The 24,915-nt window shown below is 41.1% G+C and overlaps 1 protein-coding gene across 4 annotated transcripts in view; it reads right to left on the bottom strand.

Annotated features, from left to right (window-relative positions):
- Window positions 1-5,522: 5,522 nt before the first annotated feature.
- Cald1 (caldesmon 1) overlaps window positions 5,523-24,915 on the bottom strand; it is a 181,449-nt gene continuing 162,056 nt past the window's right edge. For 3 of the 4 annotated variants that reach the window (XM_027391424.2, XM_027391427.2, XM_027391426.2), the window contains 8 exons: window positions 24,167-24,431; window positions 23,953-24,093; window positions 18,179-18,222; window positions 18,000-18,078; window positions 16,599-16,736; window positions 15,459-15,554; window positions 10,619-10,699; window positions 5,523-7,785 (listed from right to left, as the gene is read on the bottom strand). In XM_027391424.2, the coding sequence (XP_027247225.1) occupies window positions 7,777-7,785; window positions 10,619-10,699; window positions 15,459-15,554; window positions 16,599-16,736; window positions 18,000-18,078; window positions 18,179-18,222; window positions 23,953-24,093; window positions 24,167-24,431 (853 nt within the window). In that variant the 3' untranslated portion in view covers window positions 5,523-7,776. The remainder of the gene's footprint in view (window positions 7,786-10,618; window positions 10,700-15,458; window positions 15,555-16,598; window positions 16,737-17,999; window positions 18,079-18,178; window positions 18,223-23,952; window positions 24,094-24,166; window positions 24,432-24,915) is intronic. The other variant, XM_027391425.2, reaches the window with a different exon arrangement.

The raw sequence follows: 24,915 nt of genomic DNA on the forward strand, positions 1-24,915 counted from the left end.
GCAGGAAGGCCGCGGGGTTGGAGACTCCCAGCAGCCCGACCGCGGGCAAGTTGGTTTTCTGGACCCAAGTCTCCTCCCCCGTACAATTACGTGTACGTGGAGTTAACAGGTTGAGATCTGTAATCTGTCTTTATTCCGGAAATGAGACTTAAATACCTGATTTGGAGGAGTCATGGTTATATGAGGGTAGACTCCCAAAAAGTCTCATTAGATGAGGCATTCTTTGTTAGTCAACGTATACACACACACACACACACACACATATATACATACATATATATACATATATATATACACATACACACACATATATATATACATATGCACACACGCACATATATATACACATACACACACATACACACATATATACACATACACACATATATATACATACACACATATACACATATATATATACATACACACATATACATATACACATAACACACACATATATATACATACACATATATATACACATACACACATATATATACACACATATATATATACGCAAACACACATATATACATATATATATACATATATATACATATACACACATATATATACACATACACACACATACACATATATATACATACACTATATATACACATACAAACACATATATACACACACATATATACACATACACATATATATATATATATACATACACATATATATACACATACACATATTTATACACACACATATATACACATACACACATATATATACATACACACATATACACATATATATATACATACACACATATACATATACACATAACACACACATATATATACATACACATATATATACACATACACACATATATATACACACATATATATACGCAAACACACACATATATACATATATATACATATATATACATATACACACATATATATACACATACACACACATACACATATATATACATACACTATATATACACATACAAACACATATATACACACACATATATACACATACACATATATATATATACATACACATATATATACACATACACATATTTATACACACACATATATACACATACACATATATATACATATACACACACATATATATACACATACACACATATATATACATACACATATACATATATACATAACACCCACACACACATATATACATACACCCGCACATACACACACACACATATATCTTTTTAAAAAACAGATAGCCCCATAACAGACTTAGGAATTTTTTTGTGTACATCTCATCCTGATTTATTGGCCATCTTTTAACTATGGCGGACAATACAGTTGAAATAGTTTTCCAAGTAAAGTTAAAAAAAAAAAAGAAGACAAAGAATGAATAGGTGTTTGATGTCCTTGTGGGCCGGATTATATGATCTGAGACTTGTGATAGTGCAGAAACAGGGGTAACAGGCTTGGAAAGTAAAATAAGGGCGAAGCACTTTGGTATAAGTATGGAAATCGGTTAGCATCTCTCTAGATTTGATAAGTTTCTGGAAATCTGTTTGGGTCAGCAATCCAAAAGCTTGAGACTTCATGTTTTTTTGGACGTTGGCCTGAGGAAATAAAGTCTACCTGAGGTCATGATGGTGTAAAAATTAGTCTTCATGGTTGTGCTTGGTTTTGTGCCATGTGTCCACGATCAGAGAACCTGTGCTATGGTTTGAGGGTATTTCCAAAGGTCCAGGTGCTGAAATTGAGTTGCCATTGTTAAATTGCAAGGACAGAACTTACCCCTACGTGTGTTTTTATGTGGGGCCAATCAGAGGTTAAGATGAAACGAGACTGTCAAGGTGGAGTCCTCATAATACTTAGTGGCTTTCTAAGAGATTGAGGAGATGTGTTCCCTCTTTCTGGACTCTGCCAGCAAGACCATTACCAAATGTGTTCCCTTGACCTGTGTCTCTAGAACCATAGGCAAAGTAGACTCCTTTAAACCTACCTGGCCAGCGATACTGTGCTAACAGACACAGGGAATGGGCTAAGACAATCTTTATATTGCTACGGAATAATCCTTTTGTACACTGTAAAGATTGACTGGTAGCCAGGCAGAATGATGGGAAAGGAAGAATGGAGTCAGAGAGTTGCTGGCAGATGCAGAGGGAGCAGGAGATGAACGCGCCATGTTAATAAAGGTACCGCCACATGGCAGAGCATAATTAAGGATTATGAATTACTTTAAGTGTAAGAGCTAGTACCAAGCCTGAGCTATTGGCTGAGCATTTACAACTAATATAAGCCTCATAGTGGCTATTTGGAAGCAGCTGCTGGGATGGAAAAACTCCACTTACATAACATATGAAATCTATTTTTTTTTTCTATTGGACTTTAGTCATGGATAAAGGTCACAGGCTGTCAGGTTCACAAGATGAAGCTCTGAGAAATGACCCAGCCAGATACGGAAGAGGCAAAAATAGAACTTAAAATATGCACATTTATGTCTAGGAATCTCTTTACAGAAGAATGTTAGTGAATAAGAGAATTAGAAATTCAGCAAAAATTTGAAAAACCCTTTCATTCATTATGCATCCGAGCTTACTTAGTTCACATCACAGATTATTGGCATTACAAGGCTATTGCAGGGAGCAGAACAGTTTTCCATGGAGACTACATTCTAATGGGAAAACCCAGACAAAAACAATCGAGCCATGCAGAGGAAAATCATGCAGAAGAGAAGTAAAGAGCATAGCAAGGGCTGGAGGTGAGTAGCTTGGCAGGGTAGTTCTTCCAGATGAGGTGCTAGGGAAGTCTGCTGCCCAGGTGGCGTTTGAACAGGAGAGTAAATCACGTGAATGACTGGAGAAGACCTTGCTGCTGTGGAAGACTCGGCAGGTGTGAAGGCTATGAAAGAAATCCTAGCTGCAGCTAGTGTCCTTTTAAAGAGGCGTCATCTGGATTTCCTTCTCCTCCAGGTAAGTTTAAAATAGCTTCTGAAGCATCTGCTTTCAGTGCTTAAACATGAGTTTTAGAATTATTTGTATTGCATTTATTGGGGGGTGGGGGTGGCGGGAGACATGCATGGTACAATGCCTGTGTGGAGGTCAGAGGACAGTCTATAGGAGTCTGTTCTCTTCTCCTTCTGTGTGGGCCCTGGGAATCGAACTCAGATTGTTGGGTTTGGCAGTAAGTGCCTTTTCCCACTGAACCGTCTCCCAGTTTTACATTTTTAACTTAAAAGTTGTTTTTTAAAATCTGATTTCAGACAGTAATACTTACTAGAAATTAAATTCCCTGCTATTAAATTAAAAGGAAAAGAAGTCCTGGAATAAACTCAAAGACTTGCTGAGTTTTTTTCCCTTCTCTGTGATCTCACCACTGACAGCTACTGGACAGACTCATAGCCAGTATCCCGAGGTAGATGTAGCCTGCAGAAACTTTCCTTCTTCTGCTTTCATATGGCAGTAGGACTCAAAATATTCAAAAGAAAACAAAACAAAGAATAAGAAAAGAAAACGAAAGCTGTATTATCAAAAAAGGCACAATCACCAACATGGACATCTGGAGGAAAATTTATTATAGTAAAATGGCAAAATGTAAGTTATATTAGCAATATAACTTATTTTGAATAATTTATCATTTAGAACTTATTAAACAGAGATCTAGATAAGAAAAAGTGACCAGAGCATTCCTTCTTTATGACATCATAGAAGTTAGGTATCATGGGGACTTAGAGGTCTTTTCACACAGTTTATTTGATGAAGCCATTCTAGGAATGGGAAGCCAGAGGCTGGCCAGAATGCAGCCAGAGGTGCAGAGGGTATGCCTTCCTTGCACTGTCTGGGTTCAGGATGACCCACTCAAGGGCCAAACCTCCCAAAGTGTTCCCAAACTCAGATGTTGAGATCTGTCCCACTCAGCAGCTAACCAAGACTCAACTCAAGGGTCATCCTATAAAGTTGCCTACATTACTTTCTTCTCTTTTTTCCTTCAAGATTCTTGTCTCTTGTTGAGTTGGGATTAAGATATCCTGGGGCCAAAAGGACAAAGGTCTCTTTTCCTGGTCAAGTTACTGTCTATATGGTTGGTCTCACACGTCTGTGGACTTCATAAAGAGAGCAACTTCTTCAGCCCTCCTCTCCTCATCCACACACACACACTGAGCTCTCTTCAAGGCACAGTTATAGGCAATAATCTCTTGTGACAGACTGAGGAGTGTAGTTATTAAGAGTGTGGGCTTAGGAATCTATTACTGGTGGTCAGGTATTTTGTGACTTAATAGCTCACTGGCTGTTGGCAAGTTTTAAAGTTCTTTATGCGTCAATTTGCTTGCAAAATGGAGCTAATAGACTAGTACCTCTATTGTAGGATTACTGAGAGGCTTAAAAGGGTGAAGTCAGGGTCTGAACAATTACCTGTATTTCACTCATGTAATATGAGGGGCAGATTCCAGCCATTTCTCTGATCTGGCATAACATACACAGTGGCTTGCAAGGTATCCTCCTGGAACCAGTAGCATTAATGTTATTTGAGTTTTCTTTTCTTTTTTGGATGTAAACTCTCAGGCTCCACCCCAGACCTATAGCATCAGAAACTGGGATGGATAGTCTGTTTCCACAAGTCTAGCAGGTGACCCAGTTATAACCTCCATTTTGAGAACCATTGGCATAGCAGGTTAGGTGTAGACTCTGAAACTACAGTAACTAGTTAGGTGGTCTGAAATAAGTTCTTTAACCTTTCTGTGGCACAGTTTCCTTGTAAAAGGGAGTATAATGTAACCTACCTAACAGTGTTGTAAGCATTGAGTGTTGGTTCTAGTAAATGCTCCCATTTGTCATCACTGACAATTTTTTGAAGCACACATGCTCACATAGACCTAAGTAGGTAGGGAGAAGGGGGGCGGGGGTGGAGGAGGAAGAGCTGTCTTCTCAAAGCAAGGTCTGAAAGCAGCAGAGCCACCACAGCATCAGAGTCGTTTGAAATGCAGACTCCCAGGGGCCTGCCCAGCCGTGTGAAATGACGCGTATATTTTACAAAATACAACATGTCACGGCAGACATTCTGCTACTCCATGTGAAGTGGACTGAGGTAAGTGGCCAATATTATCTGTGGAGGTGAGAGTGGACGAACTGATGCACAAGGAAAACGCTGGGAACAAGATGATGGACACAACCCATGCCTCTTCCTGCCTCCAGCCTCCTAGCCTTCACTTTTATTTTGAAGGAGAATTTTAAAAATGTTATGTCAGTTGTCCACCCCAGGACACTTCTGAACATTTGCTTAGAGAATTCCCTGTAGTAAGAAATGTTTCCAATCTGAAATGTGCCAAGCATGCTAACAATTACTTGTAACCTCAGCACTTGAGAGGTCAAGGCAAGAGGGCCAGGAGTCTAGGGTCACTCTTGGCTTCATAATGAGTTCCAGGACAGTCTGGGCTACATGAAATCCTGTCTCAACATGTTTTCCCTTTATTGAGCGAAGCCAGCACTCACCATCCTCTGTTATTATAGACACATTTCCCACAATCAATAGAGCACAGAAAAATGCATGAGGCAGAGACATTTGGAAGAATTCCATTTATTGTGGATGCATTTTCACAATATATTTTTATTGCAGCGATCAATCATCAGTGAAAAATACCAAGTGTTTATAATGTTTTTAACAATGGCAGATTCACAGAACACGCTAGTCCACGTGCAGTTTCCTCTCTTAAAGATAACAGAGAGCTGTAATTGAACAAGTAAATGAGAAATTTGCTTTCTAAATCCAAGCAGAACAAAATTCTACCCTAAAACTTATGTCATCCAAATATTGGAATAAAATTTAGGATCAAAACATTCTTTTTCCAACTTTGAACTTCCTTAAAAGCAACAAAACCCAAAAAGCCTATGTAATAGCGGTCAGGAGAAGGCCTTTGTTCAAAGCTCTAACACAGCCGTGTTCCCTCACCATCAATCTGATCCATTTTACTCCAATGATGGAAGTCATTTCCATGGTGCACCATGTGCATTCTAGTTCATCTTACCATAGACTTGTGTCTACTCTGTCATGGATAGATGACTCGTGTAGTCTTAGTGGCTTTCCTTCCTTTGGCCCAAGTGTGCTAAAAGCTAGGGAATCCAACTATCTTTACTAATTCATGAGAAAAGTAGACTTTCAAGGCAGTGGCTACCCCTCAAGCCAGCCCTTCCCTCCTGAAGGGAAATATGTGGATTAAAATTAGAGCTATTTTGGGGGCTCTCCCCATGCGGAAGGAATGGAGACTAAGATAATTTTGGTTAAGTCAGCTGAGGTATGAATTTGTACAATGACACTGTACGCATAGAATGTTCTATATAGGAACATTCTGTAAGACGCTGGGGTACTTTTTGTCATCTAGTGGAAAGAAGGAAGAGAAGCTAATATAATATAGGCTCTGATAACCCTAGAGACCCCTGGCGAGGGAGTAAAACTATTAAAATTTACATATACTTTTGAAATTTCAAGATATTATCAATTTAGGACAGTACCAACTGACTAATAATGACAGAAACTTTTGATTTAAAGGGTCTGAGCACAACAAGATAGAAGCACTGCCATGCCTTTGCTCACTGTACCTGTCTGTTTCTCTACGAGGCAGAGTTGGTCATTGTTTAGGTGTCTACATGAATTCTAATTTGTGCAATACTGTCTCCAAACTCCTTGACTCTAAGTGGTACAGAAAGAAGACACCTTAGATATTATGTAGGCCAACTTTTGGGGGGAAACTTTACTGTTACAAATAAGTAGGCTTTGAGCTTGGTCCAGATGGTAGACTTAATAAAATTCACTCTGGACTTCAAGACTGCCCTCAATTATAAACTAAATACTATGTCTTATAAGAAATTTCAACTAATTTTGACACTTCTAATCTCTTTTTTTTCCAATACTTTTTTTTCTTATAAGTCATTGGGCATTGAAAACATAGCTATACCTAACTTCCATGTTTCTACTGGCAAATATGAAATATTATAATATTGTGATTTTTAATCTTCAAAAGCTGTGATATTGATGAGTTACAAGGACATACTACTAAATATAATAGTCTAGCACATGAAAGAGCAGCCTACCATTAGTGTGTCTGTATACATGTATGCACATACATTACATAGTTGTGTTATCTAAATGTGGTTCAGGCTACTATCACTACCAAAGAAATCCACAAAGCAATCAACCTGAAAAAGAATCAGTACCACGGTCAGCTAAAATAATCATCCAATTTAGGTATATGAACCAGCACATAAAAAAACAATATCTCAACAGTACATCTTTTTTTTTTTTTTTAAAAAATACAACCATTATTGCCCTAGATCAGATCTGAAATGGGTTACTTTCAGATAGTTTCGATTACCTACTTAGATAATTTCTTCCATGCTTTACTCTAAAGTGCAGAAACATGATGTCGTTATGGAAACAAAACAAAACCTATGGTTCATCCCCCCCCCCATACATTCCTCAGATAATCTTAACCTCAAATTCCTTTTGTTGACTTCCAATGTGGTTGGTGTCACTGTTCAGATGACAGCAGACAGTAGCGAGTCTATTTCACAGCATGGGTTTGTTTAGAAACAGGCTCCTTTGCAAAGGCAGTACTTTGACCATGAACATCTCTAGTTGTGACTATTAAATATAGTGAGCATATACATGGGTTTACTGGGATATTGGAAAATAAGAGAAAAAAAGGAAAATGAACCCAATTTAGTAAATCAACATAAATATAAACAGAGCAATTAGCCCCCTACAACTGAGCTGGCCCAGCAAGATGTCTTGCAGTTGGGTTCTTTCTCCGATTGTTTCAAACCTGCTGAGAGAAAAGAACTTTAAATCAGCAGCCCACAGTGTTTCAGTAGGATGGATTTTGTCAGAAAAATAAACTAGAAAGACATAATGTATGATAGGAGTAAATATAAATGACTTGAAGGGGGAGGGTATTTCTGGCATTCTCTTCAAATGTGACCTTTTGCTCCATCTTTATACCGATTTCTTTTCACTTTTTCTTTTCTTCTTACCTTGACCTTTGCTCATGACACTCAAAGTCAAGATGGCTTTCAAGCTCTACTATACAGACTGGGGATTTCTAGCGTTTTAGTTGTACATGACTGGTTAGCTCAGTCAAGGCCACAGCAACATGTAATTGTGACAGAGGACATGCTTACCATTGGTTTTCTCCTATGCACCCCTATCCATGTTCTTTTTTCTTAATCCCTACACACAGATCCTTGAGACTTATCTACCCTTTGTCTATTCTTATCCATTCCTCTCCCCTTCATCCAGCTGCTAAAAGGCCCTGCTGAGGTAAATAACATATTAATGAGTGATACATTGCATTTTCAGTGTGGTGTCTTTTCATTTCAAGGGAATGGCCACACATTAAGTAGGAAGTTTGGTGTTTTGGGAGCAGGGATGCCTCCCCTGCTGGCTCATTAAATCAGCTAGGTCTTGGTGGTGTCATTATAACCTCTGTAGGAGATGAGTGGTGAGACTAGTGAGGAAGGCATGATCCCTCTCCTTTGTCCCACCGTGCTGCACAGTACCAAGTACACCTTCCATGCTGTCTTGTATGTGAGAGGTGTCCTCTTAGTCCCACCATTCTAGAGTGGTTTTCCTCTACTTTCCACAGCTTGAATGTGTGACCACAGAGACCCTGATACCTGTGACAGTGGACAGTCAACATCCCCTAGTTAGAAAGGAAGCTGTCATAATATTTGGACCACTGCTTTGGAAGATATTTCTTTTCTTTTTTCTTTTTTTTTTCTTTTTTAGATTTACTTATTATGTATACATTGTTCTGCCTCTATGTCTGAAGAGGGCACCAGATCTCATTATAGATGGTTGCAAGCCACCATGTGGTTACTGGATATTGAACTCAGGACCTCTGGAAGAACAGCCAGTGCTCTTAACCCCTGAGCCATCTCTCCAGCCCCCTTTGGAAGATATTTCTATGCTACCAGGATTTTAAAGTCTTAGGCCCACAAGTTCATTCTTTGTGTTAAAAAAAAATTCATCCTTCCCCTGCCACCAATAGAAAATTAGGAAGGTAATTTAAGAACATTACATTTTCTGCTGATGTACATTCTAAAAAAAAAAAAAATTATGGGTAGTGGTTAAGAAAGTTGGTTCAGAAGCTGGCTATGGTGGTGCAGGCCTTTAATTCCAGCACTAGGGAGGCAGACGATTATGGATGTCTGTGAGTTTGAGGCCAGCCTGGTCTACAAAATGGGTTCCAGGACAGCCAGGTGTGTTACACAGAGAAATCCTGTCTCAGAAAAAAAAAATGTAGGTTCAGTGTGTCACTGTAGGTATTTTTTGAACATTAAACATTTTTTTGTTGTATGTTTGTGTTTTGACTGCATATATAACTGGGTCCCATGTGCATGCCCTTGGAGGCCAGAAGAGAGTGTTGATCCCCTAGTCCTGTAGTTACAGAGAGTTGGGAACTGTCATGTGGGTGCTGGGAATCAAACCTGGGACATCTGCTGCAATGGAAAATGCTCCTAACCACCGAGCCATCTTCCCAGTCCCTCAGTACATGTCTGGCTACTTGTTAGACATGTTCCTCTACAAAAGTTATTTAATATCTCAGTGCCTTGTTTTCTTTGGCTATAAAAGAAAGAAATGGGAATGATCCCACCACTTCCCTCTCACAGTAGCTGGGGGAATCACAGGAGACAGTGACAGTGTCTAGCAGTCAGCAGCTGCTCCCTCAGTGCTGGTGTTTGGCATGGTGACCTGCACTGGGTGCTCTTTAGCATACTTAGTAAACATTTGGCTAATGGGATTATTCAGAAGTGCCTTTAAGCAGAAAGGCTGGGGTTTCATTGGATCAAAGAGCAGTATATAACAGATGGAGAAGGTGGAGTGGCACACTTAGGTTGAAGAGAGGGAGGACAGGAGGAAGTCCCCCTCCCACTGCAATAGAGCTTGGTGATCCTTCAGCTGCCTTCAGAGCGCTCATTAGCTTAGGAAGTCTATCCTGGGGTTCTAGACCCGAATCTTGTCACCTTGTTTCTGATCTGAGTTCTCTTTGTGAATTTTCTCCTATTGAAGGACATGGTGGGCCTATTTCTGGAAATGGGGGAAAGACCACAACCAGCAGTACTGGCTATTCTCTGAGCATATTTTAAACACCACTCAAAGCATGTTTCTGAAAAGTACACAGACCCTTTTCCTAGAGGACCAAGCGTTCCTAGAGGACCATTAGTCTGCACTGGATAGCATACTTGTCTGCTTAAAATGTTTGGCATAGCCTCATGAAGTCCAAGGCTGTAGGCAATGTATCCTAAGAGAGTTCTAGAAATGGAGCCATTGAAGGAGACACAATTTCAAGAGATTTGTTTTCCCCCAAAGAACTATGTAGCCAATCAGGGACCCTGCCCCCTTGACCAGCTTGTCCACAACTAGGACAACTATTTAGAAACTGTCTTACTGGAAACCATTCCATGACTGAGCAATTTATGTTAGAAGCCTGATAAACCTGCAGTGCTTTGTAAATTGGCCTTTCTCTGGGCTACACAGGACTTTTAGAAACTGGTGGCCCTCCAAGAACAGACTTGTGAGTTAGCAATATTTCTCATTTGACCCCAGGACATCACATTCCACCATTCATAAGGAAAAAAAAAACTCCCCCAGAAAATTACCTTAGTGGGGGAAGTGACCTTATCCACAGATTGCTTTTCCCAGAGGTTCCGCTTGCCAGATACATCTCCTGGCCTCAAGTCCTAGTGAAAAGAAAGCAGAAAAAAAAAATGACAGGTGACCATAATTTCTGGCTCGGTCTAAGTAAGCTAACCACCACATCTACCATCCAAAATGGAACAACCACTAGCTGTTACCTGACTTGTGAATAGACCCTGCCTGTTTCCTGAGAATGGGCTGGAAATGCACACAGCATCTGGGACCTTCACTAACAACTCTGGCTACAGACATCCGTGGTGCCTACCCAAAAGGCAGGCTGGAAGTTCAGAGTGCTTCTCAGGCCCACTATGCCTCAGGGAGTGCACTTGGAATCATCTAGCCTAAATTCTCATAGCCCCCATGGTGCTGTGCTGGCTATCATCTCCCTAGCTCATTCACGGTAGCGCTGTATTCATCCCCTAACAATCCCCTTATGCAGGGTCACTGTCTTGGAGCCTTGCAACCTGAAGGAAGACACTAAAACCATCCTGTGTTTCTTGATGGCCAGGTATGTAAGTAGATTAGTAGAACCTTGCCCCACAAAAATAATCGTGTCACAAAAGGTAACCCTAAGAGAAGTGTGCAACTGATGATGTACGTTAAGAACACATGTGAATCCTGGGAAGGAAACAGTGAAATATGACCCATAATAGTTATACAACCTTGGATTCTTGTTTACCACCTCATAACTGATTTCACTTGGAGAAGGATCCAAATTTCTGTTTCCATCTGCTTTTCTTACAGCATTCGCTTATACTAGTACTTGGCACAGGTAGTTTGGAGAAAATGTGTTTTACTCCAAATGTATTTGGAGAAAATAGTACTGCTTACTTTGGCAATGCCTTTTCTCATTAGGAAGGCAAAGCTAGAAACTGTCGTTTTCCATGGATACCAGCTTTGATGAACATATTTCTGACCAGCATCTCAATACTAAACATGCACTGTTAAATAATGCCATGGGAAGATTTGTCATACTCTTATTGAGTTTATGGGTCTGTGGCATGAATCCCTGATATTCTATTAGAAAGCGATACCTATTTAACTTGGAAACATTGGGCGACAAATCATATTTAGAAAGAAAAAAGTTCCACTACATTTGCCAATGTGGGTAAAAGTTGCCAAATCATCTGGAAGACTTAAAAACCTTGGCAACTACAGTAAGGAACAGCTGGCAGAAGCTCTAAAAAGTGGGTATAATCATTTATTTGATTCATACATGACAAATATTTTTCTTTCATATGAGTGTTCCTACCTAAGAAAACGGATTGCATTTCCCTGAACTAGCACTGATGAATCTTCCAAGATCACTTAAAGGGTTTAAATAAGGAAGATATCAACATCCACATTGTAAGTCAGTATTTTCAAGTCAAAGAGGAAATATAAATGAAATTACCTGACCAGACTATATGTTAGAGAAAGACCCACTCTGGGAGAAGAGGGAGAAATGAAGGCAGGAAAGGCGGTCTCCAGTCAGCCAGAGAGGAAAGAATGAAGAAGAGAAGCCAGCCGAGAAAGACATCATTCTTTTTTTAAACAAAAAGAAAGACAAGTTAGCACTTTTTTTGCTACATTACATGCAGTTTAGACACAAAGAATAGACAAACCAGCTAAAACATTCAGACTTGAATTCCAGTTACAAAGTTACACTGAAAGTTTATAAATTCTACTCATAAGTAGCTTGAATGTTCCAGAAAGACACAAGGCAGGACAATGTTTAATTTTAAATATGCTAATTTTCTGGGGAATAGGACAATTTGGAGCACTTGTAATTCTTAGCATTTCTGAAAAGAGGCCATAAGTATTAAGTCTTGGGTGGTTTTTCTTCTGAGTTTTAGAACTCAACATGCTAGCAATAGTCCTGTGAATTACTCCTCTACTTGTAGGGGTTTTAGTATGGATAAAGACTGTTCTGTTGAAATAACTCTCTCTGACTTTGTTCTCATGGCCACAAGAGAAACACCTGCAAACAACAAACCTAAGATTGTTCCTCCACATACCCACGGTGAAAACAAAAAAAACAAAAACAAAAATAGGTTGAGAATAATTGTATCTGGTCCACAAATGAAAGGTACTGTTGGAGTTCTCTTATTGGGTGCTGCTTACAGATAATGCTCTGACACCCTGGGCTTAGGATCAACCTAATCAGAGCCCCAAACGTCAAACTTGGATGTCTTGAAGGACCAAGATACAAACACTAATGTCTGAAGAGGCTGGTGTAAGAAAAGAAAGGACTGGAACCAATACATTCAAGAATGTATGTTTCCATACTTCAAAAATGTGCTCAAGTTATAACTTGAAAAATGACAAAACACAATGGTGTGGGTCAGAACTTAGCTGCAGGCCACCACTGTGACACCTTATGGACTGTACCTAATATCCCGGTTTGACCTGTCTTTGTATCCTACCTTCCTCGGACGTTTTGTCTGATAGTCTACACATCCGCAGGATTCCAGTGACCTTTTCCACACTGAAACTTTACCTCCTTTCTGCCTTGCTGAGTTCTGAGTCATTATCTTTTCCCAGGAGATGGCCACATGACTAGCTGTAATTTGACATGGTGGGTGCTAGGTCTAAAATATAGGAGGAAATACTACCAGAGGAATGTGTGCAAAGCCTAAAAAGCTTAGTGAGTATAACCAAACTAGTATTTTATTTTCTTACTTCTAATCTGGTCCTTATTTGAAGCCACACCAATCCACCAAACCCAGTGGGAAGAAGGTGATCACTAAAATCTGTACAAACTGTCATATTATTTCCTTCTTTGTTTTCCTAGGTAAGTCTACAAGTCACTTACTGTAAAGCAGCCACTGATTTTGTAAGTCCCCAGGATTACTTTTCTGTCCTGTCACTTTTTAGGAGGCCATCATTAACCCCAGGAAATGCTACTGTTAATCTTTGGTGTGGGAACCTTAGTACAGTTACATCTGTGGTAATAATAGCATCACTTACATTTAACCATCCCACTAGGATGGCAATATAGAAGATGGGAAGCTAGGCAGGTCAGGTGCTGACAAAAGACTGGAGAGAAAGCACTGGACCAAACACATGAGAAAAACTTGATACAGGAATGAACTAGACCACACATGCTGTAAATATGGGAAGAAATCAGTGATCGTCTCTGTAGAGGTAGGATGCCATACTCAAAGAGAAAGCCTTTATCTTTGTGTCCTTCCCTTTTCTTTTATGAGAGTATCTCAAGGGGAGTATGTGTCCATGAGATTCTCAAATTTACAAGCTATAGAAGGGTATTTAGTTTCATTTGTCTATCAAAGGGATCCATAATTCAAAAATCAAAATCTTAGTAATCATAGGTCTAGAACCATAACATTGACAGAAATGACCATAATTTATCTCTATTTAAAAATAATTTATTCTTTTCATGTCGAAATGGCTGCCGGTGAAACCTGAGGAGCCAAAGTCTCATCTGGGGTGTGGTGTCTTGCCTCCCCTTTTTCCTTTTAGTGATCCCTCTCCTTTACCTATTTGGGTGCAGGGGATATTTTTTTCAATGTATAATGTTTGCACAAATGTAAACTGAGTTCACACTGGCATATACCTCTTGTGAAACCTTATGTAAAGACTCTTAGGATATTAACTAAAAAGTTCAAGGTGTTACTGACAAGAAGGGAATGCAAACATTTCCATCTCTCCTTTATAATTTGGGAAGTTCTAGGATTTAGTGACTTTGGAGATTATATGTAGGGCCAACAGATGCAGTGAAATGCTGCAGGGGCTTAACACTTTAAATGTTTGGGATCTGTAGTGTTTTTCTTCTTAAAGAATGAAGGTCATTTTCCACGTCAGCCTGATCTACACAGTGAGTTCCAGGACAGCCAGGGATATGTAGAGAGACCTGATCTCAAAACACACACACACACACACACACACACACACACATACACACACACACAAATAAATAACAAATAAATACAATGAATGTGGGTTATTGCAATTCACTTCCTACTCCCATGATACCAATAAAGCTGCAGAGCCAGCTTAGCAGAGAAGGCTGAATGGGGACTGTGAATGGTTTATTTATTCTAGTAACAAGTGTAAGGCAACTATATATATTCAACGAGAGAGTTAAAGGCATATTTGTATAACTAGCTTACACTTAGTCAACAAATAAGAAGGCTTTAGTGGTCTAAAATAATATTCATAGTCAGTTTTTGTAGTTTTCATTTTTACTGGTTATGGTGTGTGTCATGGGGGTGGGAGGAGTATTCCAATTTTCTAGTTTCAATTTTTTTATGGTTTTCGTTTGCAGGTGTTGATGACATTATTCAATTTATATTTTATGTATAATAGCAATTATTTCAATAGCTACTCAATAGCTATTTTTGCATTGTTACAGAAATTAGGTAAGATTAGATAACATGGCCTCAAAACAGTCAAAATACACAATCTTTTGGGAATAAGTTTTGGAATACTTGTAATAAAGAATTAGCCAGATTAACATGGCATTTTGATTTCAAATTCCTGTGCGTGATTTATAGAATGGAAGGCAAATAAACACATGATTCAATAAATGAAGAAAAAAGAGGCATGCAGAGAGTCTTAATTGAACTGCCTCAGCATTGTGCATCATTGCAAAGTTCCCCTCTCACTCAGGCAGAGGCCAGGCTCCATCTTACCCTGAATTGTGCTGCATCTGCTCAGGCTGCTCTATATCTGCACACTCATCAGTGGGTATGTCACTCAGCAGCGGCAGCAGAGGACAGGAAAGCCAGGCAGGTGAGCCAACTGCTCTTTTATGCTCCTGTGTAAGTTGTGAGATCCAAGAACCTCAGAAAAGCTACTTACAGAAGGCTTTGGAGCAGGTGATTTGTTGCCATCTGGTGATTTAGTTAGCCATTCATTGATGCGGCTGGAGACTCCCACCTTCAGGCCAGCGGTTTCCTGCAAAAAGCCAGTCATCCGTAACACTAAAGAACAAAGTACATTTGCCCAGGAATTCTTCTGAGCAACATCAAGGTATCCTTAAATCTGCAGTGGGTGATCTTGATTGCCAACCTGACTGAAGGATTAGTGTGAGATGAGGGAAGACACTCACTGCCCCGTCCCCAGAGTAGGCAGCACCTCCTGGTGGTGAGCAGGTATGAAGACGGCTGTGTGCTGTGTGTCTCTGGCTGTTTCAGTCTGGTGGTTTCTGTAGCCAGCTTTCCTTTGTTGATGTAAGAACCCAGTTTTTTCACCCTTCCAATGTGGACTAAAGCCCAGGAGCTCTCCAGGCATCCTCTAGGCCTTCATCAGCAGATTGGAACTGCTGAAGCACCCAGTACTGTGCGCTAAAGGACACCTTCAGTGGCTTCTGAGCCTCTCCAGTGTGCAGCCAGCCATTGTTGACCCAGCCTCCACCATGGAAGCCAATTTAATACATTCTTTTTTATAATAATGTATATTGATTGTATTGATTCTGTCCCTTTAGAAAGAATATCAGGGGGCTGCAGAGATGGCTCAGTGGTTAAAAACACTGACTGCTTTTCCAGAGGGCCTGGGTTCAATTCCCAGCACCTACATAGCGGCTCCTAACCATTTGTAACTCCAGTTCCAGAGGATCCTATGCTCTCTAATGACCTCTGTAGGCACCTGGCATGTACATAGTGCATAGACATACCTATAGGCAAAACACCCATACACATAAAATAAAAATAAATCTTTTAAAAAGAAATATCAATTTTTCTCCCATGTCTCCTCATCCCATCCCAACCCTAATGGCTGATAAATAATGCAAGCACTTCATTTAGTGGTCCTTGGGCACAGCTGAGTACACAGGCTTGGCACATGAATAAATACATTCTCTATGAGCTGACTTTGCCTTGGGGGCGCAAATCAAGGTGCAGATTGTAATTCTTTATTGCGTTTGTTGTGAATGAAGGCCATTGCTAATACAAATGGGGGGAAATCACTTTTCAAAGCGATTGGTGAAAGCCACACTCATACCTTATTTGGTGTCCCTGAGGCAGAGGGGGATGAAAACACATTCCCTTTCTCCCACATGCTCTTGATACTGCGGACGCCTTCGGCCGGAACAGGAAGATCTGATGCTGCAGGCTTAGTAGGTTTTGAAGTTTTTGTTCCCTGAAGTGGATAAATAAGTTTTAAGACAGCATTGAAAAGTTTGCCCTCATGAAATTACCGTGAGCTGGTCTTCCTCAACACAATCAACTAAAAAATATCATGGTGTAAACTTCCATTGAAAGGGATTCATAATTTGTGTTGTACAACTCTATTCTGATAATGCGATTTTCCACACAAACGTCAGAGCTGGAGCAGAGGCTCTTTCAGAAAGGAAATATGCTTTTTAGGGCTACATATATCATTAGGGTGACAGAGGACTCCATTTCTTCAGCAGATTTTTTTTAATGTGCATGCATGTTCTTGTGTATTGTGTGCATGTGTGTGTAGGCCAGAGGAGTGTGTGTGTGTGAGAGAGAAAGAGAGAGGGGGGCAAAGCTCAATCTCAGGTACTTTCCTTAGGAGTCATCCACCTTCTTTTTGAGGGGAGGGGTTGTTCATGAATTCATCTAGGCTGTCTGGCCAGTGTCCCCCAGGAATCTCCTTGTCTCTGCCTCCTCAGCACTGGATTACAATGTGTGCAGCCACACCTGGCTTCTTTATATGGGTCTTAGGGGTCAAATGTAGGCTGTTTTTGCTTGTGCAGTGGCTGACAAAGCTAGTTCCCAAGCCTCTCCAGGAGGTAGGCACTTGTTCTGTCTTGTTTTTAAACATGTATGCATGTATGCTATGCATGCGTGTGCATGTGTAGGAGTGTGAGTGTGTGTTTGTGTGTGTGTGTGTGTGTGTGTGTGTGTGTGTGTGTGTGTGTGTGTGTGTGCACGTGGAAACCAGGGGTTGATGTGCAGTGCCTTCCTTGATTGCTGCAAACAAAATGTGATGTACTTGTGACTATTTACGATGCTAATCCATCAGTCTATTCATTAGCAACCAGAGAGAAGACTTAGTGATTTAGAACACTTGCTGTTCTTTCGGAGGACCCAGATTTAGTTCCCAGCATCCACACAACTATAACTCCAGTTCCGGGGTGCACATACATACATGTGTTCAAAACATTCATACACACACAATAAAGAAAATCCATTCATTGAATCCATTCTCTTCAAAGAAAATTAACACTCTGTTAATCTACTCAAACGTCTCTAACACATCTTTCTTACTGTGTTACTGTCTCCATAGCTATTTCCTAGTTGTGGAGATCATTGCTAATACTGTAATATTATCAGGGTGCCAGACTCCTCCATCGCCCTGAGTGCTTCTGTGAGCACATTTGTGACCCCAGCCTGCTTCTGTTGTACAGGTGCGTGACCAGGAAACAGCACTCACCTCAATGGCATTGGTATACTGCTCCAGCCTGCTGTCAATCTTGGAGACTACCGCTGCTTGATGAGTAGATTTGACGCCACTGCCAAAAAAACCCACCGATGTGAGAATATGAGACAAAAGACATCTCTCCATATGCACAACAGCTGATGAGTCTCAACTGATTAGTCAATTATATTTACCTTTTCTGCACAGACTTATTCAGAAATTCGGCTCGTTCCTCTATCTAGAAATAGAAAAAGAAAAGAAGAAGCCTTGTGACTATGCTGAGTAAACAGTATATGCAAAGCCCTAACCCTGGGAAGCTCTGAAGGCTGACAGACTGAGACATGACTAAACGGAGACTGCACCTTCTGAGCACCCGTGGAAGGCAAGGCACATGGACCTTTCTGGGTAGAAAGGCACAAGTGTCTCCTTTGGTCCTGCTTTATGGCCTGTAGCTGACTCACAGTGCCCTTCAACCACACCACTATCATTCCTGAACCTGGCAAAAAGAAACACCACAGATCATGTGCAGGCACTACAGGGATATGCACAGCAGCCCCGATGGGGAGAAAACTAGGAATACTATGTCTGACACTGGGGAAGGAGAAGTAGGATTGGAAGAAGATAAAGAATGCAGAGAGAGCCGCTGGGGGGAGCGGGGTGACACTAAGTTTTGGAAGCAAGGAACAGCCAGTAAGATGGCCTTACATAATACAGACCAATGACAAATTAATTATTCATAGTCTCAAATCTATACCTCCTGTGATGTCATTTAGAATGGGTTCTTTTGAAGGGAATTGTGTCAGGAGGGTGGAGTCCTCATGAATGGCATTAGTGCTCTGATGGAAAAGACAAGAAAGCTTATTGTCTCATTCTCTGTCACACGAGGAGACAGCAATAACATGCCCATTTGTGGAGGAGGATTTGGAAACCCCTTTCCAGAATCAGCAAGGCTGGCATACTGATGACCTTGTACTTCCCAGTCTTCAACTCTGTGGGAAGCAGATGTTTACTTGGTTTAGCCGCTGGGGTTTGTTGTTGTTGATGTTTTGAGACAAGGTCTTACTGTGTAGTGTAGGCTGTCCTTGAATTCCTGGCCCTCTTGCCTCAGTATCTTAGTGCTGGACTGACAGGCATGTGTCATCACACCTGGCAGTGATAACTACTCAGTCTATAGTAATCTGTTATATTCATCCAAATTGGTTGAGAGAAGGGAGCGCTGGAGTCTGTGGACCTAGGACAGGTCACTATGGTAGATTCCTGGACAGGGTAGGAGATGGAACGAACCTTGCAGCACGTGTGCTCCTTGGCAGACTAAGAGAACACAAGGTCCTTAAGGAGAATGCACACTTAGTAGATTAGGAGAACATAAATAAAACATTTAAATGTCAGTGATAGTTACCATGTTAAAGATGGGAACATGATACCACATCTATAAGGCAAAGTGGGGGGGGGTGGAGAAGGCTGTTCAGAAGTTTTGATATTTGAACTGAGTTTTGTAGTTTACAATTTGGGGAAAGCATCCATGAGCTAGAGGGGAACTTTTTTTTTTTTTTTAAACAAGTCAAATACTTAACAGAGACTTGAGGGTACGGAGGGTGGTGGGAAGTACAGTGCAGAGCTGAGACTTGGTTTGTGTGTGTGGCTCTGCCAGTGTCTTACTGACTTGGGCCATCCTGCTCACCTTGGTTGTCACATGAACTCAAGACACAGACCCTGTCACATTCCTGTTCTTCCTGAATAGTTAATCCAGCTTGACTTCATTTTCTAGTTTTGTTAGGACTCACCCTCCACTTACTGACTCTTGCTGGGAAATGCCTTAACCATCACTTTGTGTGATAAATAATCACTTTGTGTGGAGTTTATGAATTAAACACTCTGCACAATGTTTAAGGAATTTAAAGAGTGAAGTTGGTACCCCTGATGACCAGGAGTTAGCAGTACTGTCTCAGTAGACTTAGTGAAGAGATAATACTGCCAATTTTAGATATTAGTTTGCGTATTTTCTTTACTTCACACTCTACTTCTCTATTAAACTGTGTAAACTCAAACACAAACAATATCAAAGACCTTTAGATTTCATCTACTTAAAATTTATTCTTTGGGTATGTTATCATTCACTGCTACCATAATCAAGCAATGAGAACTCATGTTTGGAGTTTCCCATATAGTGGAAATCATAAGTAATAGATAAAATATACCATTTCGTACTATTGTGAGGTCCAAAATGAAATGTTACCCTCTCATTGGCATTATACACAGGTGGTAACCTGTGTGTTTGAATGATTATAACCGAAGCTTCTGTCTGGAGTGCATCGATAGCTATAGGAATTCCATTATAAGATAAGCTGAGTTTAGGAAAATCCCAGGGAGTTCTTTAAGAAACACCAGTGAGACAAGTGGCACATAGTGTATTCCTAAATGCTCATCTCTATTGTGTAGAAATTAAAAATGTTTCTATGCATTGACTTTAAATGACTGCTGGCACGTGCAGTTCCATGAGAGAGAAGACAGAAAGGGGCTTCCCAGGAAGGCCAGAGGAGAAGAATGTGGATGAAGGATAGACATGAGAAATGAGGAAGCTGAGGGGCTTGGTAGAAAGGTGATGACTAAAGAGCATTGCTAGGAGGAAGTCCAGTTTCTCCAGAAATCAGAGTAGATAGGATCTGGCAGTCTCAGTGACGACTATGCTCCTGTTATCAGGACTGTTCAAGGAAGGGTCAACTTGGGAGAGATTTTAAGGAAGGAAGAGAGAACATTGTTTTCTTTGATTATTTGTTGATCCAGGAACAAAAGAGCAGATCTGGGGACAGACTGCACTGTGTGGCTGCTCAGAGATAACCAGAGTGGAGGGAGGTTTCTTCTTGGTTGATTGCTTTTGTTGTTCCTTTTGTTTTTTGTCTTTCTGCTCTCATTTCCATACCAATGATTCTCAAGCCATGGTCAAGACTGTGTTTGCCATGAAGGTCCCAAACAATCAAAGGAAAACATGTTTTATTGTTTTGTGTTTGTTTTTTTAGTAGGGGTTTTACTCTGTACCTCAGGTTGGCTTGGAACTCACTAGGTCCAGGCTGGCCTTGAACTGATGCCCTTGTGTTAGCCTCCCAGTGCTGCAATCATAAGAGTGTGTTACTACAACCAGCCTTAAGCACTTTGTTTTTTTAGATCTATTTTTTTTAAGTTTTATATGTATGTGTGTTTTGCAGGTGATGTATGTCTGCAGGCATTGCCCATGGAGACCAAAAAAGGTGTTAGGTCCTCTGGAACTGGAGTTACAGATGCTTTCTAGCTGTTGAATGGGTGCTGGGACCTGAACCCAGGTCCTCTACAAGATCAACATGCGTTCTTAACTCCTGGCCATCTCTCCAGCCCCTACTTTTAACAAAAATTTATATTATTAGGAGGTTGAAAAAAAACTATTTCATGACATAAAATAATTATATGAATTTCAAATGTTAGTGTTCAGAGATGGAACTGGCCTGCTTATTGTGCTGTGCTCTGAGCACTCACTGGCTTGGATGCTCCCTTTGGGAGTCCTGAGGCAGACGACTGCATTCCCATCAAGGGCAGCAACTGTACTCTGCACTTTTCTTTCTCACAGTGTGCAGCGTACTGCTAGAAATGTCAAACATTTAAAAACAAATTCCCACTCTGCCTTAGATTGGTGTTCTGGTAAGTTTTACATTAACTTGACACAAGATACAGTCACCTGGGAGGACTGCGGAGGGAACCTCAGTCGAGAAAATGCCTCCATAAGATTGGGCTGCAGGCAGCCTGTAGAACATTTTCCTCTCTAGTGGTTGGTGTGGGAGGGTCCAGCCCATGGTAGGTGGGGCCATCCCTGGGCTGGTGGTTCTGGTTTCTATAAGAAAGCAAACTGACTGGGCGTTGGTGGCGCATGCCTTCAATCCCAGCACTCGGGAGGCAGAGGCAGGGGGATCTCTGTGAGTTCGAGGTCAGCCTGGTCTCCAGAGCGAGTGCCAGGATAGGCTCCAAAGCTACACAGAAAACCCAGTCTCAAAAACCAAAAAAAAAAAAAAAAAAAAAAAAAGAAAGAAAGAAAGAAAGCAAACTGAGTGAACCATGAGGAGCAAGCCAGTAAGCAGTCCTCCTCCATGTCTTCTGCATCAGCTCCTGCCTGCAGGTTCCTGTGCTGTTTGAGTTCCTTCCCTGACTTTCTTCTGTGATGAACAATGGCATGGAAGTGTAAGCTAAATGGATTTTTGTTAAGCAAAAATCTTAGATTTTCCCATAGCAGACCTGAGATGAGTGTTCAAGTATAAAAGTCACGGATTTCCTTGCAACAAGGATACATTCTGAGAAACACGTTGTCTGTTGGATGATCTCATTTTGTGAGCATCATGCTTTGCTCATACTCCTAGAAACTAAGATACCTACATTGTCATTATGTACCAGTAATGTGCATGTGGTCTGTGATTGACCAAATCGATATTACCATATTGCAATGGTACTTTGGGAAGTATTAGAACTGTAACCAAGCTGGGCATTGTGGTACATGCCTTTAATTCCAGCATTTAGGGGGCAGAGGCATGTGGGTTTCTGTGAATTTGAGACCAGCCTGGTCTACATAGCAAGTTCTAGGATAGCCAGGGCCACATAGTGAGACACTGTTTCCAAACAAACAAACCTGTGACTAGTATCCACATCATTATTAAAAACTAAGTGAAATAATTTGAATTCTGAGTGTAGCTGAAAAAGCTCATTAAAGATGTGTGTTCTAGAAGCATGAGGACCTTAGTTCAAACCTTGGGTCCCAATGTAAAAACCCAACTGAGGTTGTAAATGCTTGTAATTAAAGCTCTGGGAACCTGGAGACAGGCAGTATCCAGGCTAAGAGGAGAACCTGACTCAATAAATAAATAAATAAATAAATATAAATAAAGGTGGGTGGCTTCTGAGGAACAACACTTGAGGTTGACCTTGGCCTCTACACACATGCGTGCCCTCCACATACACATAAAAAACATCTGACAAATAGGTGACTGGCTTTTGGTCACTTTCAAACACCATGAACATGGAGCCATGGAAGCCTAGTTGAGACTTGACACTGGCTTTGCCCATTGATGGTTGTAGTCTAGTTACGCTAATGGTAGATGAAGACAGCACACAAATGTTAAAGCTTCTCCAAGGCCTCGCTTACTCATCTGCAAACATTTATCAAATACCTTCAATGCATAAGGCACTGTACTGGGTGTTCAAATGAAAAGAGAGACTTGCTAACAAATGACTGAGTCTGCTGTCTTTCCCCCACATCTCAACCACCCTGTGGTCTCCCTGACTTCAGCTCTTTTTGGCTCCTTCTCTTTTCTCTGGACAAGAACTTATGTCCTAAGAGTTAGGAGTTCTGTCCCATGAAGGCAGTAGTAAGACATAACACTCTGGGAAAAGGACCCTATCCAAGTTGTCTCTCATCTCCATAGTAACAGCTTTGCAATTTGCACCCACACTAATCCCAGCTATTTTGCTTTTAGTAATCACGAAATTAACAAAAAGCAGCGGAGTCAGTGATCAAATTTTGGTTTGTAGCCCTCTAAAATTCATATGATGCTATCCAATCCCCAATATGCCATATAAGAGGTGGGGCCTTAAGGTAGACTCCTCATGAACGGGATTAGTGCACTTCTTAAAGAGGCCAGAGGGAGCTTGCCTACCCCTGCTTTTCCCTTCTGCCATACAAGAACAGCAAGAAAGTGTTGTCTACGAAGAACCAGATACTGAATTGTTAGTGCCTTGATCTTGGATTTTCAGCCTCTAAATCTGTGGGCAATACATTTCTGTTACTTATAAGTTACCAGGTCAAAGATATTTGGTAGTAGCCTGAACAGATTAACACAGGACAGCAAAGAGTTAAATGAAGCGAAGAAAGTCTTGTATGATCAAAAACAAAGGGGCTCCAAACACATTTCTTTGATCCTGGAAGAGAAGTTTAACATTCTGGGACAAAAATTACCTTGAGAGATGAGCCTTTAGGAGTGAAACACTTGAACGGCTTCTTGTCCTCAGACAAGCCGTCTTCTGGCATCTTCTGACGCTTCTCAGCAGCTTCTGCCCTTCTCTTTTCAATCTCTTCCTTTAGCCTTTTCTTCTCTTCCTGTGACAGACAGAGCAAAGAGTAAGCACATCAAAATCTATTCCCAGTGCTGTGGGCGCAAGGCAGTCCTTACCTCTTCTCTAGCTTTTCGATCGGCCTCCTCCTGCTTCCTCCTCTGCTCCTCTTCCTCCAGGACCTTCCTTCTCTCTTCCCTCTTTTTCTTCAGCTCTTCCAGCTCCAAGGCTGCCTCCTGTTGCTTTTGTTTGAGTTTTTCGAACTCTTCGCTCTCAGTCTCCCCGCGGCGCCGGCGCAGTTCCTCCAGCCTCTTGCCAGCTTCCACTTGAGGGGCACCTTCAGCTTCCTTGTCCCCACCGGCCCGGCATCCTGGGCGGCTGGGGCTGAGGAAGGAGGAAAGGCAAGTCGGTTACCTGGTTCTGTCTTGCAGCTCCCATTGGAAGGAGGGTGATGTCTGTCTGCAGGTACTATACCCGACCCTCACACTAGCCCTGGGGTTGGTTGGGGGATCTACATGAAATATAAGGACTTCATGAGTGCCTCTACTAGGGCAAAGTAAAAACGGTGCACCTAATGTGGGGAAATGCCCCATCCCTGTGTAATGCTGAAAATAATAATAATATTGTTTATGATCCAGGCATACAACTTGGCACATAGTCAAAAGACTTGGAAGCAAGGTCTTGAGACGGTAGAACACCTACATTCATAACAACATTATCCACAGGAGCCAGGAGGTAGAAGCAACCTGAGTCCATTGTGGGATGAACAGGTCAGCATAATGAGGTATATCCACCATGGAATACGACTCAGCCTTCAAAAGAAACACCAACACATGCTACAATGTGGATGAACTTGAAGCCATTATGC

The sequence above is a fragment of the Cricetulus griseus genome, assembly GCF_003668045.3.
Source record: "Cricetulus griseus strain 17A/GY chromosome 1 unlocalized genomic scaffold, alternate assembly CriGri-PICRH-1.0 chr1_0, whole genome shotgun sequence".
Lineage (NCBI taxonomy): Eukaryota > Metazoa > Chordata > Mammalia > Rodentia > Cricetidae > Cricetulus > Cricetulus griseus.